This window comes from Salmo salar, chromosome ssa22 (assembly GCF_905237065.1).
Source record: "Salmo salar chromosome ssa22, Ssal_v3.1, whole genome shotgun sequence".
NCBI classification, from domain to species: domain Eukaryota; kingdom Metazoa; phylum Chordata; class Actinopteri; order Salmoniformes; family Salmonidae; genus Salmo; species Salmo salar.
Genome location: NC_059463.1, coordinates 60,209,986 through 60,223,313, shown reverse-complemented (window position 1 = coordinate 60,223,313; position 13,328 = coordinate 60,209,986). Strand labels below are relative to the sequence as shown.

At 45.9% G+C, this 13,328-nt stretch overlaps 2 protein-coding genes across 2 annotated transcripts in view; one reads left to right on the top strand and one right to left on the bottom strand.

The window, feature by feature from the left end:
• cenpp (centromere protein P) overlaps positions 1-13,328 on the top strand; it is a 185,194-nt gene that overhangs the window by 147,249 nt on the left and 24,617 nt on the right. The gene's annotated exons all lie outside the window — the stretch shown is intronic.
• ecm2 (extracellular matrix protein 2, female organ and adipocyte specific) overlaps positions 1-13,328 on the bottom strand; it is a 33,139-nt gene that overhangs the window by 2,553 nt on the left and 17,258 nt on the right. The window contains exons 4-10 of the mRNA XM_045705643.1: positions 12,443-13,075; positions 10,389-10,504; positions 6,823-6,958; positions 6,427-6,584; positions 2,954-3,093; positions 1,888-2,000; positions 1,398-1,611 (exon numbers count right to left, since the gene is read on the bottom strand). Of these exons, the coding sequence (XP_045561599.1) occupies positions 1,398-1,611; positions 1,888-2,000; positions 2,954-3,093; positions 6,427-6,584; positions 6,823-6,958; positions 10,389-10,504; positions 12,443-13,075 (1,510 nt within the window). The remainder of the gene's footprint in view (positions 1-1,397; positions 1,612-1,887; positions 2,001-2,953; positions 3,094-6,426; positions 6,585-6,822; positions 6,959-10,388; positions 10,505-12,442; positions 13,076-13,328) is intronic.

The window sequence follows — 13,328 nt, the reverse complement described above, 5'->3', positions numbered from 1 at the left end:
CATATTGACTCAGTACTGGTACTCCTTGTATATAGTCTCATTACTACCTGGTATCGCTGCATATTGCCTCAGTACTGGTACTCCTTGTATATAGTCTCATTACTACCTGGTATCGCTGCATATTGACTCAGTACTGGTACTCCTTGTATATAGTCTCATTACTACCTGGTATCGCTGCATATTGACTCAGTACTGGTACTCCTTATAGTCTCATTACTAGCTGGTATCGCTGCACATTGACTCAGTACTGGTACTCCTTATGCAGTCTCATTACTACCTGGTATCGCTGCACATTGACTCAGTACTGGTACTCCTTATATGTCTCAATATTGTTATATTATTGTGTTATTATTTCCTTTTTTATTAGTAAATATGTATTGTTGTTTACCTCTGCATTGTTGGTTAAGGGCTCGTCAGAAAGCATTTCACTGTAAAGTCTACACCTGCTGTATTCGGAGCATGCAACAAATACATTTTGATTTGATTTGCATGTGACAAAATAAACTTTTGATTTGAAGGGATTACGTGTACTCTGCCAAGCAGTCAATACTCTTGAACTGAATAAGCTTGTCATGTGTTTTTTTGTCTTTTCAAAGTATGGCAGAGTATGGCAGAGTATGGCAGAGTATGGCAGAGTATGGCAGAGTATGGCAGAGTATGGTAGAGTATGGCAGAGTATGGTAGAGTATGGCAGAGTATGGTAGAGTATGGCAGAGTATGGTAGAGTATGGCAGAGTATGGGAGAGTATGGCAAAGTATGGCAGAGCATGGTAGAATATGGCAGAGTATGGCAGAGTATGGCAGAGTATGGCAGAGTATGGGAGAGTATGGGAGAGTATGGCAGAGCATGGTAGAGCATGGTAGAGTATGGTAGAGCATGGTAGAGTATGGCAGAGTATGGTAGAGTATGGTAGAGTATGGTCATAAATAACGAATAACAGCGGTGAATAGTTAGCCTAATGAGTCAGCGCCTGTATCCCAAATGACCCCTACATCCCTGGTTAAAAAGAGTGAACTATGTAGGGAATAGGGCCCTGGTCTAAAGTAGTGCACTATATAGGGAATAGGGCTCTGGTCTAAAGTAGTGCACTATATAGGGAATAGGGCTCTGGTCTAAAGTAGTGCACTATATAGGGAATAGGGCCTGGTCTAAAGTAGTGCACTATATAGGGAATAGGGCTCTGGTCTAAAGTAGTGCACTATATAGGGAATAGGGCCCTGGTCTAAAGTAGTGCACTATATAGGGAATAGGGCTCTGGTCTATAGTAGTGCACTATATAGAGAATAGGGCCCTGGTCTATAGTAGTGCACTATATAGGGAATAGGGCCCTGGTCTATAGTAGTGCACTATATAGGGAATAGGGTGCCATTTGGGACGCAGGGTGCATCTCCAGTACCTGATTTTGTTGTTATTGAGATGGAGGAAGTGCAGAGAGCTCATCTGGTTGATACCACAAGGAACAGTAATCAACTGGTTGTGGTCTAAACACAGCTCTGTCATGGACGTGTGAGTACCGAAGAAGGACTGTGGCTCCACTCCCTCCCCATCCAGCTTGTTGTGGGACAGGTACAGGTACTCTATCCCCGGGACCATGTGGGCAAACACAAACCCTGAATTGAATTGAAATGAATTGTATTAAAACATATAAAACAAGATGTACATTGTATTCTCAGAAGATGGAAGGTGGTCCCGTGTGGCTCAGTTGGTAGAGCATGGTGTTTGCAACGCCAGGGTTGTGGGTTTCGATTTCCACGGGGGACCAGTACGGGGGAAAAATGTATGAAATGTATGCATTCACTACTGTAAGTCGCTCTGGATAAGAGCGTTTGCTAAAAATGACACAAAAAAACGCCACACTTTCCAAAGTGGTCCTGGACGGTAAATACCTGGGATCCTCTCGATCTGATTCCCTACTAAGACCAGGTGAACCAGAGCTCTGGGCAGGTAGGAAGGGACCAGGTACAGACGGTTGTAGGATAGATCGATGGACTCCAGGTTCCTGAGGGAGGAAGGGAGAAAGTGGGTGGACAAAACATTAAGTACACACCTGCTCTTTCTATGACCGACTGATCCAGGTGAATCCAGGTGAAAGCTATGATCCCTTATTGATGTCACTTGTTAAATCCACTTCAATCAGTGTAGATGAAGGGGGAGGAGACTTGGTTAGAGAAGGACTGTTAAGACAAATGAGACATGGATTGTGTGTGTGTGTGTGTGTGTGTGTGTGTGTGTGTGTGTGTGTGTGTGTGTGTGTGTGTGTGTGTGTGTGTGTGTGTGTGTGTGTGTGTGTGTGTGTGTGTGTGTGTGTGTGTGTGTGTGTGTGTGTGTGTGTGTGTGTGTGTGTGTGTGTGTGTGTGTGTGTGTGTGTGTGTGTGTGTAGCCTTCCCTGTAGCTCAGTTGGTAGAGCATGGTGTTTGCAACGCCAGGGTTGTGGGTTCGATTCCCACGGGGGGCCAGTACAAAAAAAAATGTAAGAATAAATGCATGAAATGTATGCATTCACTACTGTAAGTCGCTCTGGATAAGAGCGTCTGCTAAATGACTAAAATGTAATGTAAATGTACCATTCAGAGGGTGAATGGGGCAAGACAAAAGATTTAAGTGCCTTTGAACGGGGTATGGTAGTCAGCGCACCGGTTTGTGTCAAGAACTGCAACGCTGCTGGGTTTTTCACACTCAACAGTTTCTCGTGTATATCAAGAATGTTCCACCACCCAAAGCACATCCAGCCAACTGTGGGGAAGCATTGGAGTCAACATGGACCAGCATCCCTGTGGAACGGCTTTCAACACCTTGTAGACTCCATGTCCTGGCGAATTGAGGCTGTTCTGAGAGCAAAGGGAAGGGGTGTGGCGTGCAACTCCTATATATATATATATATATATAACCGGACTATAGTTTCTTTGTAATATATGCATTGAAGACTTGTGAAATCCTGTAGTTTTTCTTTACTTGTGATTGATCCATGCTAGAGATGCTATCCTGGACTCCTCCAGCCTGTTGTGTCTCAGTGAGATCACGTTCAGGTTAGTGGTTTGGTTGAACACGCAGTCCGATATCTCTTCTATCAGGTTGTTCTCAAGATAAACCTCCTGTAAAACAGAAAGGATAAAAAAAATGGAGATTATTTTATACTGCGTTATTTATACACAATGGAGAGATGCACCGTTTGCTGGAGAGGCCCTTTGCTCACTGTAATAGACTACAACACAAATGTAGCTCACTGTAATTGGGCGTTGTACTGGATGTTATGTGATGACAGGCTGTACTGGATGTTATGTGATGACAGGCTGTACTGGATGTTATGTGATGACAGGCTGTACTGGATGTTATGTGATGACAGGCTGTACTGGATGTTATGTGATGACAGGCTGTACTGGATGTTATTTGATGACAGGCTGTACTGGATGTTATGTGATGACAGGCTGTACTGGATGTTATTTGATGACAGGCTGTACTGGATGTTATTTGATGACAGGCTGTATTGGATGTTATGTGATGACAGGCTGTACTGGATGTTATTTGATGACAGGCTGTACTGGATGTTATGTGATGACAGGCTGTACTGGATGTTATGTGATGACAGGCTGTACTGGATGTTATGTGATGACAGGCTGTACTGGATGTTATTTGATGACAGGCTGTACTGGATGTTATTTGATGACAGGCTGTACTGGATGTTATGTGATGACAGGCTGTACTGGATGTTATGTGATGACAGGCTGTACTGGATGTTATGTGATGACAGGCTGTACTGGATGTTATGTGATGACAGGCTGTACTGGATGTTATGTGATGACAGGCTGTACTGGATGTTATGTGATGACAGGCTGTACTGGATGTTATGTGATGACAGGCTGTACTGGATGTTATGTGATGACAGGCTGTATTGGATGTTATGTGATGACAGGCTGTACTAGATGTTATGTGATGACAGGCTGTACTGGATGTTATGTGATGACAGGCTGTACTGGATGTTATGTGATGACAGGCTGTACTGGATGTGATGACAGGCTGTACTAGATGTTATGTGATGACAGGCTGTACTGGATGTTATGTGATGACAGGCTGTACTGGATGTGATGACAGGCTGTACTGGATGTTATGTGATGACAGGCTGTACTGGATGTTATGTGATGACAGGCTGTATTGGATGTTATGTGATGACAGGCTGTACTGGATGTTATGTGATGACAGGCTGTACTGGATGTTATTTGATGACAGGCTGTACTGGATGTTATGTGATGACAGGCTGTACTGGATGTTATTTAATGACAGGCTGTACTGGATGTTATGTGATGACAGGCTGTACTGGATGTTATGTGATGACAGGCTGTACTGGATGTTATTTAATGACAGGCTATACTGGATGTTATGTGATGACAGGCTATACTGGATGTTATGTGATGACAGGCTGTACTGGATGTTATTTGAAGCAGAGCTGAGTGTTGAGGTTAGCCATGTTTGTGAGACTCCTTCCTGACATGGCACCTTGTCTTTAACCAAAGCATGAGAGTGAGTCGTGGATAAGGCTTATCAAGATAAAGGCTGTAGTTGCTTCACTATGCTTCATGGAAATGTACAGATGTGTATTGTCCACTTATCAGTGAACATCTACACTGTGTTTATGACACATTTATTCTTATAAAGATTCATAAATGCATTTCTATAGCTTATACAATATTTCATATATAGATATAAACTCAGGAAAAAGAAACGTCCTCTCACTGTCAACTGCGTTTATTTTCAGCAAACTTAACGTGTAAATATTTGTATGAACATAACAAGATTCAACAACTGAGACATAAACTGAACAAGTTCCACAGACATATGACTAACAGAAATTGAATAATGTGTCCCTGAACAAAGGGGGGATCAAAATCAAAAGTAACAGTCAGTATCTGGTGTGGCCACCAGCTGCACTAAGTGCTGCAGTGCATCTCCTCCTCATGGACTGTACCAGATTTGCCAGTTCTTGCTGTGAGATGTTACCCCACTCTTCCACCAAGGCACCTGCAAGTTCCCGGACATTTCTGGGGGGAATGGCCCTAGCCCTCACCCTCCGATCCAACAGGTCCCAGACGTGCTCAATGGGATTGAGATCCGGGCTCTTCGCTGGCCATGACAGAACACTTACATTCCTATCTTGCAGTAAATCACGCACAGAACGAGCAGTATGGCTGGTGGCATTGTCATGCTGGAGGGTCATGTCAGGATGAGCCTGCAGGAAGGGTACCACATGAGGGAGGAGGATGTCTTCCCTGTAACGCACAGCGTTGAGATTGCCTGCAATGACAACAAGCTCAGTCCGATGATGCTGTGACACACCGCCCCAGACCATGACGGACCCTCCACCTCCAAATCGATCCCGCTCCAGAGTACAGGCCTCGGTGTAACGCTCATTCCTTCGACGATAAACGCGAATCCGACCATCACCCCTGGTGAGACAAAGCCGCGACTCGTCAGTGAAGAGCACTTTTTGCCAGTCCTGTCTGGTCCAGCGACGGTGGGTTTGTGCCCATAGATTACGTTATTGCTGGTGATGTCTGGTGAGGACCTGCCTTACAACAGGCCTACAAGCCCTCAGTCCAGCCTCTCTCAGCCTATTGCGGACAGTCTGAGCACTGATGGAGGGATTGTGCGTTCCTGGTGTAATTCGGGCAGTTGTTGTTGCCATCCTGTACCTGTCCCGCAGGTGTGATGTTCGGATGAACCGATCCTGTGCAGGTGTTGTTACACGTGGTCTGCCACTGCGAGGACGATCAGCTGTCCGTCCTGTCTCCCTGTAGCGCTGTCTTAGGCGTCTCACACTACGGACATTGCAATTTATATCCCTGGCCACATCTGCAGTCCTCATGCCTCCTTGCAGCATGCCTAAGGCACGTTCACGCAGATGAGCAGGGACCCTGGGCATCTTTCTTTTGGTGTTTTACAGAGTCAGTAGAAAGGCCTCTTTAGTGTCCTAAGTTTTCATAACTGTGACCTTAATTGCCTACCGTCTGTAAGCTGTTAGTGTCTTAACGACCGTTCCACAGGTGCATGTTCATTAATTGTTTATGGTTCATTGAACAAGCACAGGAAACAGTGTTTAAAGCCTTTACAATGAAGATCTGTGAAGTTATTTGGATTTTTACTAATTATCTTTGAAAGACAGGGTCCTGAAAAAGGTACGTTTCTTTTTTTGCTGAGTTTATATATGAATATGGATATAAACATTTTCCTTATAAAGTATAATTTGTTGTTATTGTCCCCCACTACAACAAACAGATCCTTAAATACATGTAATTTTGTCCTTGAAACATTTAATTGAAATACTTTCGAGCCAATATGCCCGACCGGTGGCTTCAAAGCCTCTCCATGGCCAATACATAGCCTCAGTAATCCATGGTTTATATACATCTTTGGATAAAACGGATAAATCTCACCAGTAGAGATGGAGGCAGGCCCTGGGGTACGGTCCTGAAGTGGTTTCTGCCCAGACGGAGGTAGGAGAGCTGAGAGAGGGGACTGAAAGCTTGATGATCCACGTTCCCTTCGTTCAGGACATTTCCCTCCAACTCCAAGATCAACAGGCTACTCAGACCTTTCAGAAATTACACGGCTGTGAAAACATTTTCCTATAAAAGTCTCCCTGTGCTGGTTATGGTTTCAGCCACTTTAACTAACAAATATTTACATTTGTGCAGTTGAATTTTTTTTGTTGTTGTTGATTGAAGCATTGCGGTTTTACAAATATTATTGCCTGAAATGACCCCAAAAAAGTACATTTGAAAATGTTTGTCCAGTAACTAGCAACGTTTACAGATTTGCTGTTTTGTTACCTTGGAAGCTGTTCTCCTCGATGCCTTTGAGGTGGTTCTCATTGATCTTGAGTTCCTGTAGTGCTGACGGGAGATCTGTTGGAACCGTTTCTAGAAGGTTGTTGTCCAGGAACAAACGGCTCAGGAACTTCAGGCCCTGACCAACAATCATTAACAACATTAAACAACGTGTGTCTTCGGGGAATTTCCCATTCTAACCAATGGAAAAATAAAGTGCTTTATAGATCGAGACAGATGTTCTATCGTTGCGATGTTATAGTGATGGAAAATAATCTGTCATTCTGTGGAACGGGAAACCGATAAAGAAATGTAAATATTGTACATTGGAATGTAACAGTTACAGTATCAGACCTGGTTTGAAATACTTATTGGGACTATTCCATTGGTTCCATTTAAAGAAGGCGAGCAAAATCAAGCGTACCCAAAGTATTGGAAAAGAAAAACGATCGATGTTGGCACTCTGTCACAATATTTTTGTTAATAAAATCAAGGGTTCTTGCTGTAGAAATGTCCTGATTGTCGCACCGTACCTCTTTCTGGTGATATAGTACCTCGGTGGATCTAGCTGGCTGGAAATAGGTTTCTCTATCCCCGTTCCCCTGAGGTTTCTCTCTCCCCGTTCCCCTGAGGTTTCTCTATCCCCGTTCCCCTGAGGTTTCTCTATCCCCGTTCCCCTGAGGTTTCTCTCTCCCCGTTCCCCTGAGGTTTCTCTATCCCCGTTCCCCTGAGGTTTCTCTATCCCCGTTCCCCTGAGGTTTCTCTATCCCCGTTCCCCTGAGGTTTCTCTATCCCCGTTCCCCTGAGGTTTCCCTATTCCCGTTCCCCTGAGGTTTCTCTATCCCCGTTCCCCTGAGGTTTCTCTCTCCCCGTTCCCCTGAGGTTTCTCTCTCCCCTGTTCCCCTGAGGTTTCTCTCTCCCCGTTCCCCTGAGGTTTCTCTATTCCCGTTCCCCTGAGGTTTCTCTATCCCCGTTCCCCTGAGGTTTCTCTCTCCCCGTTCCCCTGAGGTTTCTCTCTCCCTGTTCCCCTGAGGTTTCTCTATTCCCTGTTCCCCTGAGGTTTCTCTCTCCCTGTTCCCCTGAGGTTTCTCTATTCCCTGTTCCCCTGAGGTTTCTCTCTCCCTGTTCCCCTGAGGTTTCTCTATCCCCGTTCCCCTGAGGTTTCTCTATCCCCGTTCCCCTGAGGTTTCTCTATCCCTGTTCCCCTGAGGTTTCTCTCTCCCCGTTCCCCTGAGGTTTCTCTATCCCCGTTCCCCTGAGGTTTCTCTATTCCCTGTTCCCCTGAGGTTTCTCTATTCCTGTTCCCCTGAGGTTTCTCTATCCCCGTTCCCCTGAGGTTTCTCTATCCCCGTTCCCCTGAGGTTTCTCTATCCCCGTTCCCCTGAGGTTTCTCTCTCCCCGTTCCCCTGAGGTTTCTCTCTCCCCGTTCCCCTGAGGTTTCTCTCTCCCCGTTCCCCTGAGGTTTCTCTATCCCCGTTCCCCTGAGGTTTCTCTATTCCCCTGTTCCCCTGAGGTTTCTCTATCCCCGTTCCCCTGAGGTTTCTCTATCCCCGTTCCCCTGAGGTTTCTCTATCCCCGTTCCCCTGAGGTTTCTCTATCCCCGTTCCCCTGAGGTTTCTCTATCCCCGTTCCCCTGAGGTTTCTCTATCCCCGTTCCCCTGAGGTTTCTCTATCCCCGTTCCCCTGAGGTTTCTCTATCCCCGTTCCCCTGAGGTTTTCTCTATCCCCGTTCCCCTGAGGTTTCTCTATCCCCGTTCCCCTGAGGTTTCTCTCTCCCCGTTCCCCTGAGGTTTTCTCTCTCCCCGTTCCCCTGAGGTTTCTCTATCCCCGTTCCCCTGAGGTTTCTCTCTCCCCGTTCCCCTGAGGTTTCTCTATCCCCGTTCCCCTGAGGTTTTCTCTATCCCTGTTCCCCTGAGGTTTCTCTATCCCCGTTCCCCTGAGGTTTCTCTCTCCCCGTTCCCCTGAGGTTTTCTCTATCCCCGTTCCCCTGAGGTTTCTCTCTCCCCGTTCCCCTGAGGTTTCTCTATCCCCGTTCCCCTGAGGTTTTCTCTATCCCCGTTCCCCTGAGGTTTCTCTCTCCCCGTTCCCCTGAGGTTTTCTCTCTCCCCGTTCCCCTGAGGTTTCTCTATCCCCGTTCCCCTGAGGTTTCTCTCTCCCCGTTCCCCTGAGGTTTCTCTATCCCCGTTCCCCTGAGGTTTCTCTATCCCCGTTCCCCTGAGGTTTCTCTATCCCCGTTCCCCTGAGGTTTCTCTATCCCCGTTCCCCTGAGGTTTCTCTATCCCCGTTCCCCTGAGGTTTCTCTATCCCCGTTCCCCTGAGGTTTCTCTCTCCCCGTTCCCCTGAGGTTTCTCTCTCCCCGTTCCCCTGAGGTTTCTCTCTCCCCGTTCCCCTGAGGTTTTCTCTATCCCCGTTCCCCTGAGGTTTCTCTCTCCCCGTTCCCCTGAGGTTTCTCTCTCCCCGTTCCCCTGAGGTTTCTCTCTCCCCGTTCCCCTGAGGTTTCTCTCTCCCCGTTCCCCTGAGGTTTTCTCTCTCCCCGTTCCCCTGAGGTTTCCCTTGATGTTTTTTGTTAAAAGGCCTGTGCAGGTTTGTGGCAGAGCAAGGTGAATGGGGGTTATGTTAAGCGCCACAGGCATCCTTCCTTTAAAGCCTGCGTGGCTTAAGAGTTTAGACTGTGTTTCATTGTGCAAACTAAATGGCAGACTGGCTCCAAGAGTCATGCTACAGTTTAAATCAGCTCATGTTGGTTTAAAACAGGTAGAAGTTCGATTTTTGGCGTCTGTTGTGCCTTCGCAAAGTTAAATCATATATCTATACCGCTGATGTCCATCGATGTGTTTTTTTTTTGAGATTCGAGAGTGAATGTAATGTAATTGTGGATATTCTCCAATATTCCAAAGTGTAATTGCAGTAATTAACGGAGGATGGTTGAAGTGGCCATCACTAAAGAGATGGTTTCTCTATGGACAAACTAACCAGGCTCTATTTTCACTTATCAAACAATAACTGCTAGCTAACCTGTGTTCTCTCATCAGTGTAGTATTGTGTTCGGGCCTAGTCAGAACTCTAACATGATAGATCCGCTGTTTGGTTCTGGGAAATGTACAAGATGGATTTAAACGTTGACTGTTTAAATGCAGACTTTATTTTGACCAGCAGTTATTGTTTGATACACTTCCTGCCCCCCCCCTTCCTGCCCCCCCCCCCCATGTTGACATGCTTCTGTTTGTTCACATATTCATCCGTTTATATCTGCTCAAACTGTTCCCACACTGTTCATATTTCATTGGTTGGACAGGCTCATTGGAAACAGACTCCTTATTTTGAAAGCGTGTGGGGGCAATGGCCGCAGAGAAACAGACTCTTACTTTGAAGGAGTATAGGCCCGACGCCAGCAGAGAGACGGGCTCTTATTTTAAAAGGAGGAGACTCTTACTTTGAAGGAGTATAGGCCCGACGCCAGCAGAGAGACGGGCTCTTATTTTAAAAGGAGGAGACTCTTACTTTGAAGGAGTATAGGCCCGACGCCAGCAGAGAGACGGGCTCTTATTTTAAAAGGAGGAGACTCTTACTTTGAAGGCACGTGGGGCAATACCAGATGTCACCAACTTGTTCTTGCTCAGGTTAATCCACTCCAGGTTGGGGATGCCATTAAACGCCCCCACTGGGATGGTTGTGATGGCATTACCTGACGGGGAAAATGAAGAGACATTAATGTGAGGGATAACTTCAATACCCTCCAGTATTTTCATCTTGATCGTTAAGCCTGGACTCCGTAGCCTGGCGTACTAGTGTTGTTATAGTACTAGTGTTGTTATAGTACTAGTGTTGTTATAGTACTAGTGTTGTTATAGTACTAGTGTTGTTATAGTACTAGTGTTGTTATAGTACTAGTGTTGTTATAGTACTAGTGTTGTTATAGTACTAGTGTTGTTATAGTACTAGTGTTGTTATAGTACTAGTGTTGTTATAGTACTAGTGTTGTTATAGTACTAGTGTTGTTATAGTACTAGTGTTGTTATAGTACTAGTGTTGTTATAGTACTAGTGTTGTTATAGTACTAGTGTTGTTATAGTACTAGTGTTGTTATAGTACTAGTGTTGTTATAGTACTAGTGTTGTTATAGTACTAGTGTTGTTATAGTACTAGTGTTGTTATAGTACTAGTGTTGTTATAGTACTAGTGTTGTTATAGTACTAGTGTTGTTATAGTACTAGTGTTGTTATAGTACTAGTGTTGTTATAGTACTAGTGTTCAAAATGGCTGTGTTGTACTTTCTATGACGACGTGTCCTGCAAGTCAAGACACGGTCAAAAAATGTTCTCATACTTCTAGGACATACCATAATTATTCCAAGCCTCCATAATTGCAGTATATAAACCAACAAGCATGATGGGGAGCTAATAAATCTATCCTCCAGTATTTTAATTTTTTTTCTCTCTCTCTAGTTTCTACTCCTATTAACTTTTAGTCTCTGTGACTGCATTAGGAATTACCATGACAACGACCAAACAAACACACTGCTCTTCTCAATACAAGGGGCTCTGCATACGGATTGGTTTTTGTGTTTTGTGTGATTTGGTGATTGAAATGTCTGGATTTAGTGTCTAACACATGATATGCTGGTGTGTTGTCTACCTTATACAGCACTCGCTCATACACACACACACACACACACACACACAGCTGCCTTAAAGGAAAATTTCAACCAAAAACTATATTTTGGTATTTGTTTAATTAGTAAATAGTTGATTTAGTCCCAAGATGTTTTTGCATGTCAGCAATCATGTTTTCAAGATATGTAACTTTCAAAGTACAGAAATACAGCCAGTAAAACGCAGCATCATATGATGCAGGCTGTATTTCTGTACTTTGAAAGTTACATATCTTGAAAACATATTGGGACTATATCAAAAATGTACTAATTAAACATTTTCCAAATGATCCGTTTTCTTTTTGGTTGGACTTTTCCTTAAACTTACCCTCCAGGCTCAGAGACTTGAGTTCAGGGATGTTCCTTAAACTTACCCTCCAGGCTCAGAGACTTGAGTTCAGGGATGTTCCTTAAACTTACCCTCCAGGCTCAGAGACTTGAGTTCAGGGATGTTCCTTAAACTTACCCTCCAGGCTCAGAGACTTGAGTTCAGGGATGTTCCTTAAACTTACCCTCCAGGCTCAGAGACTTGAGTTCAGGGATGTTCCTTAAACTTACCCTCCAGGCTCAGAGACTTGAGTTCAGGGATGTTCCTTAAACTTACCCTCCAGGCTCAGAGACTTGAGTTCAGGGATGTTCCTTAAACTTACCCTCCAGGCTCAGAGACTTGAGTTCAGGGATGTTCCTTAAACTTACCCTCCAGGCTTAGAGACTTGAGTTCAGGGATGTTCCTTAAACTTACCCTCCAGGCTCAGAGACTTGAGTTCAGGGATGTTCCTTAAACTTACCCTCCAGGCTTAGAGACTTGAGTTCAGGGATGTTCCTTAAACTTACCCTCCAGGCTCAGAGACTTGAGTTCAGGGATGTTCCTTAAACTTACCCTCCAGGCTCAGAGACTTGAGTTCAGGGATGTTCCTTAAACTTACCCTCCAGGCTCAGAGACTTGAGTTCAGGGATGTTCCTTAAACTTACCCTCCAGGCTCAGAGACTTGAGTTCAGGGATGTTCAGGGGAGGGAAGTTGGTCAGCTGAGCGTTCTCGCACGTCACGATGACATCAGAGATATCACAACCTAGCGGGAGGGTGTTCCCAGGTCTGCGTACCACCACTCCCCACTCCTCTCCTTCTGTCGGCTCCTCTGGAAAAATCTGGAAAACATCTCCTCTCAACAGCCACTCCACGTCTTCCTCTTCCTGCTCCCTCTCCTCTTCTTCCTCCTCCTGCTCCCTCTCCTCTTCTTCCTCCTCTAGCTCCCTGAGTTTCTCCTTCAGGTCCTCCTCGTGTCTCCTCCTCTCCTCCTCCAGCTTCTTTTCCTGCTCCTTCATGGCCTCCTCTGCCTCCTCCTGCCTCTTCTCTGCCTCCTCCTTCTCCATCTGCAGCCGCTCTTCCTCGCGCCTCCTCTCCTCCTGCAGACTCCTCTGTCTCTCAGCCTCCTCCTTCTTCTGTTTCTTCCTCCTCTTTTTCTCGGCGTCCTTCTTGAGAAGACGTGCCTCCTCCTCCCTGTGCTCCTCCTCCTCTCTCTTCAAGAGGAGTTCAATCTCGGCCTGGGAGCGGGGCACGGCGGGGTCCAGGTCAGGGTTCACATGGTCGCTTGGGTCGTTGGGAACTGGGGAATTGCCAGAGAAGTCAGGGACGTCACTACGGGCTGCTGGCCCAGCCAACCAGAACCGCAAAGTGTTAGGGAAAGAGGATGGGATGGAGGGAAAGAGGATGGGATGGAGGGACAGAGGATGGTATGGAGGGAGAGAGAAGGAGGCGAGGGATGGAGGGAGAGACGAGGGAGGGAGGGAGAGACGAGGGATGGAGAGAGAGAGGCGAGGGATGGAGGGAGAGGTGAAGGATGGAGGGAGATTGAGGCG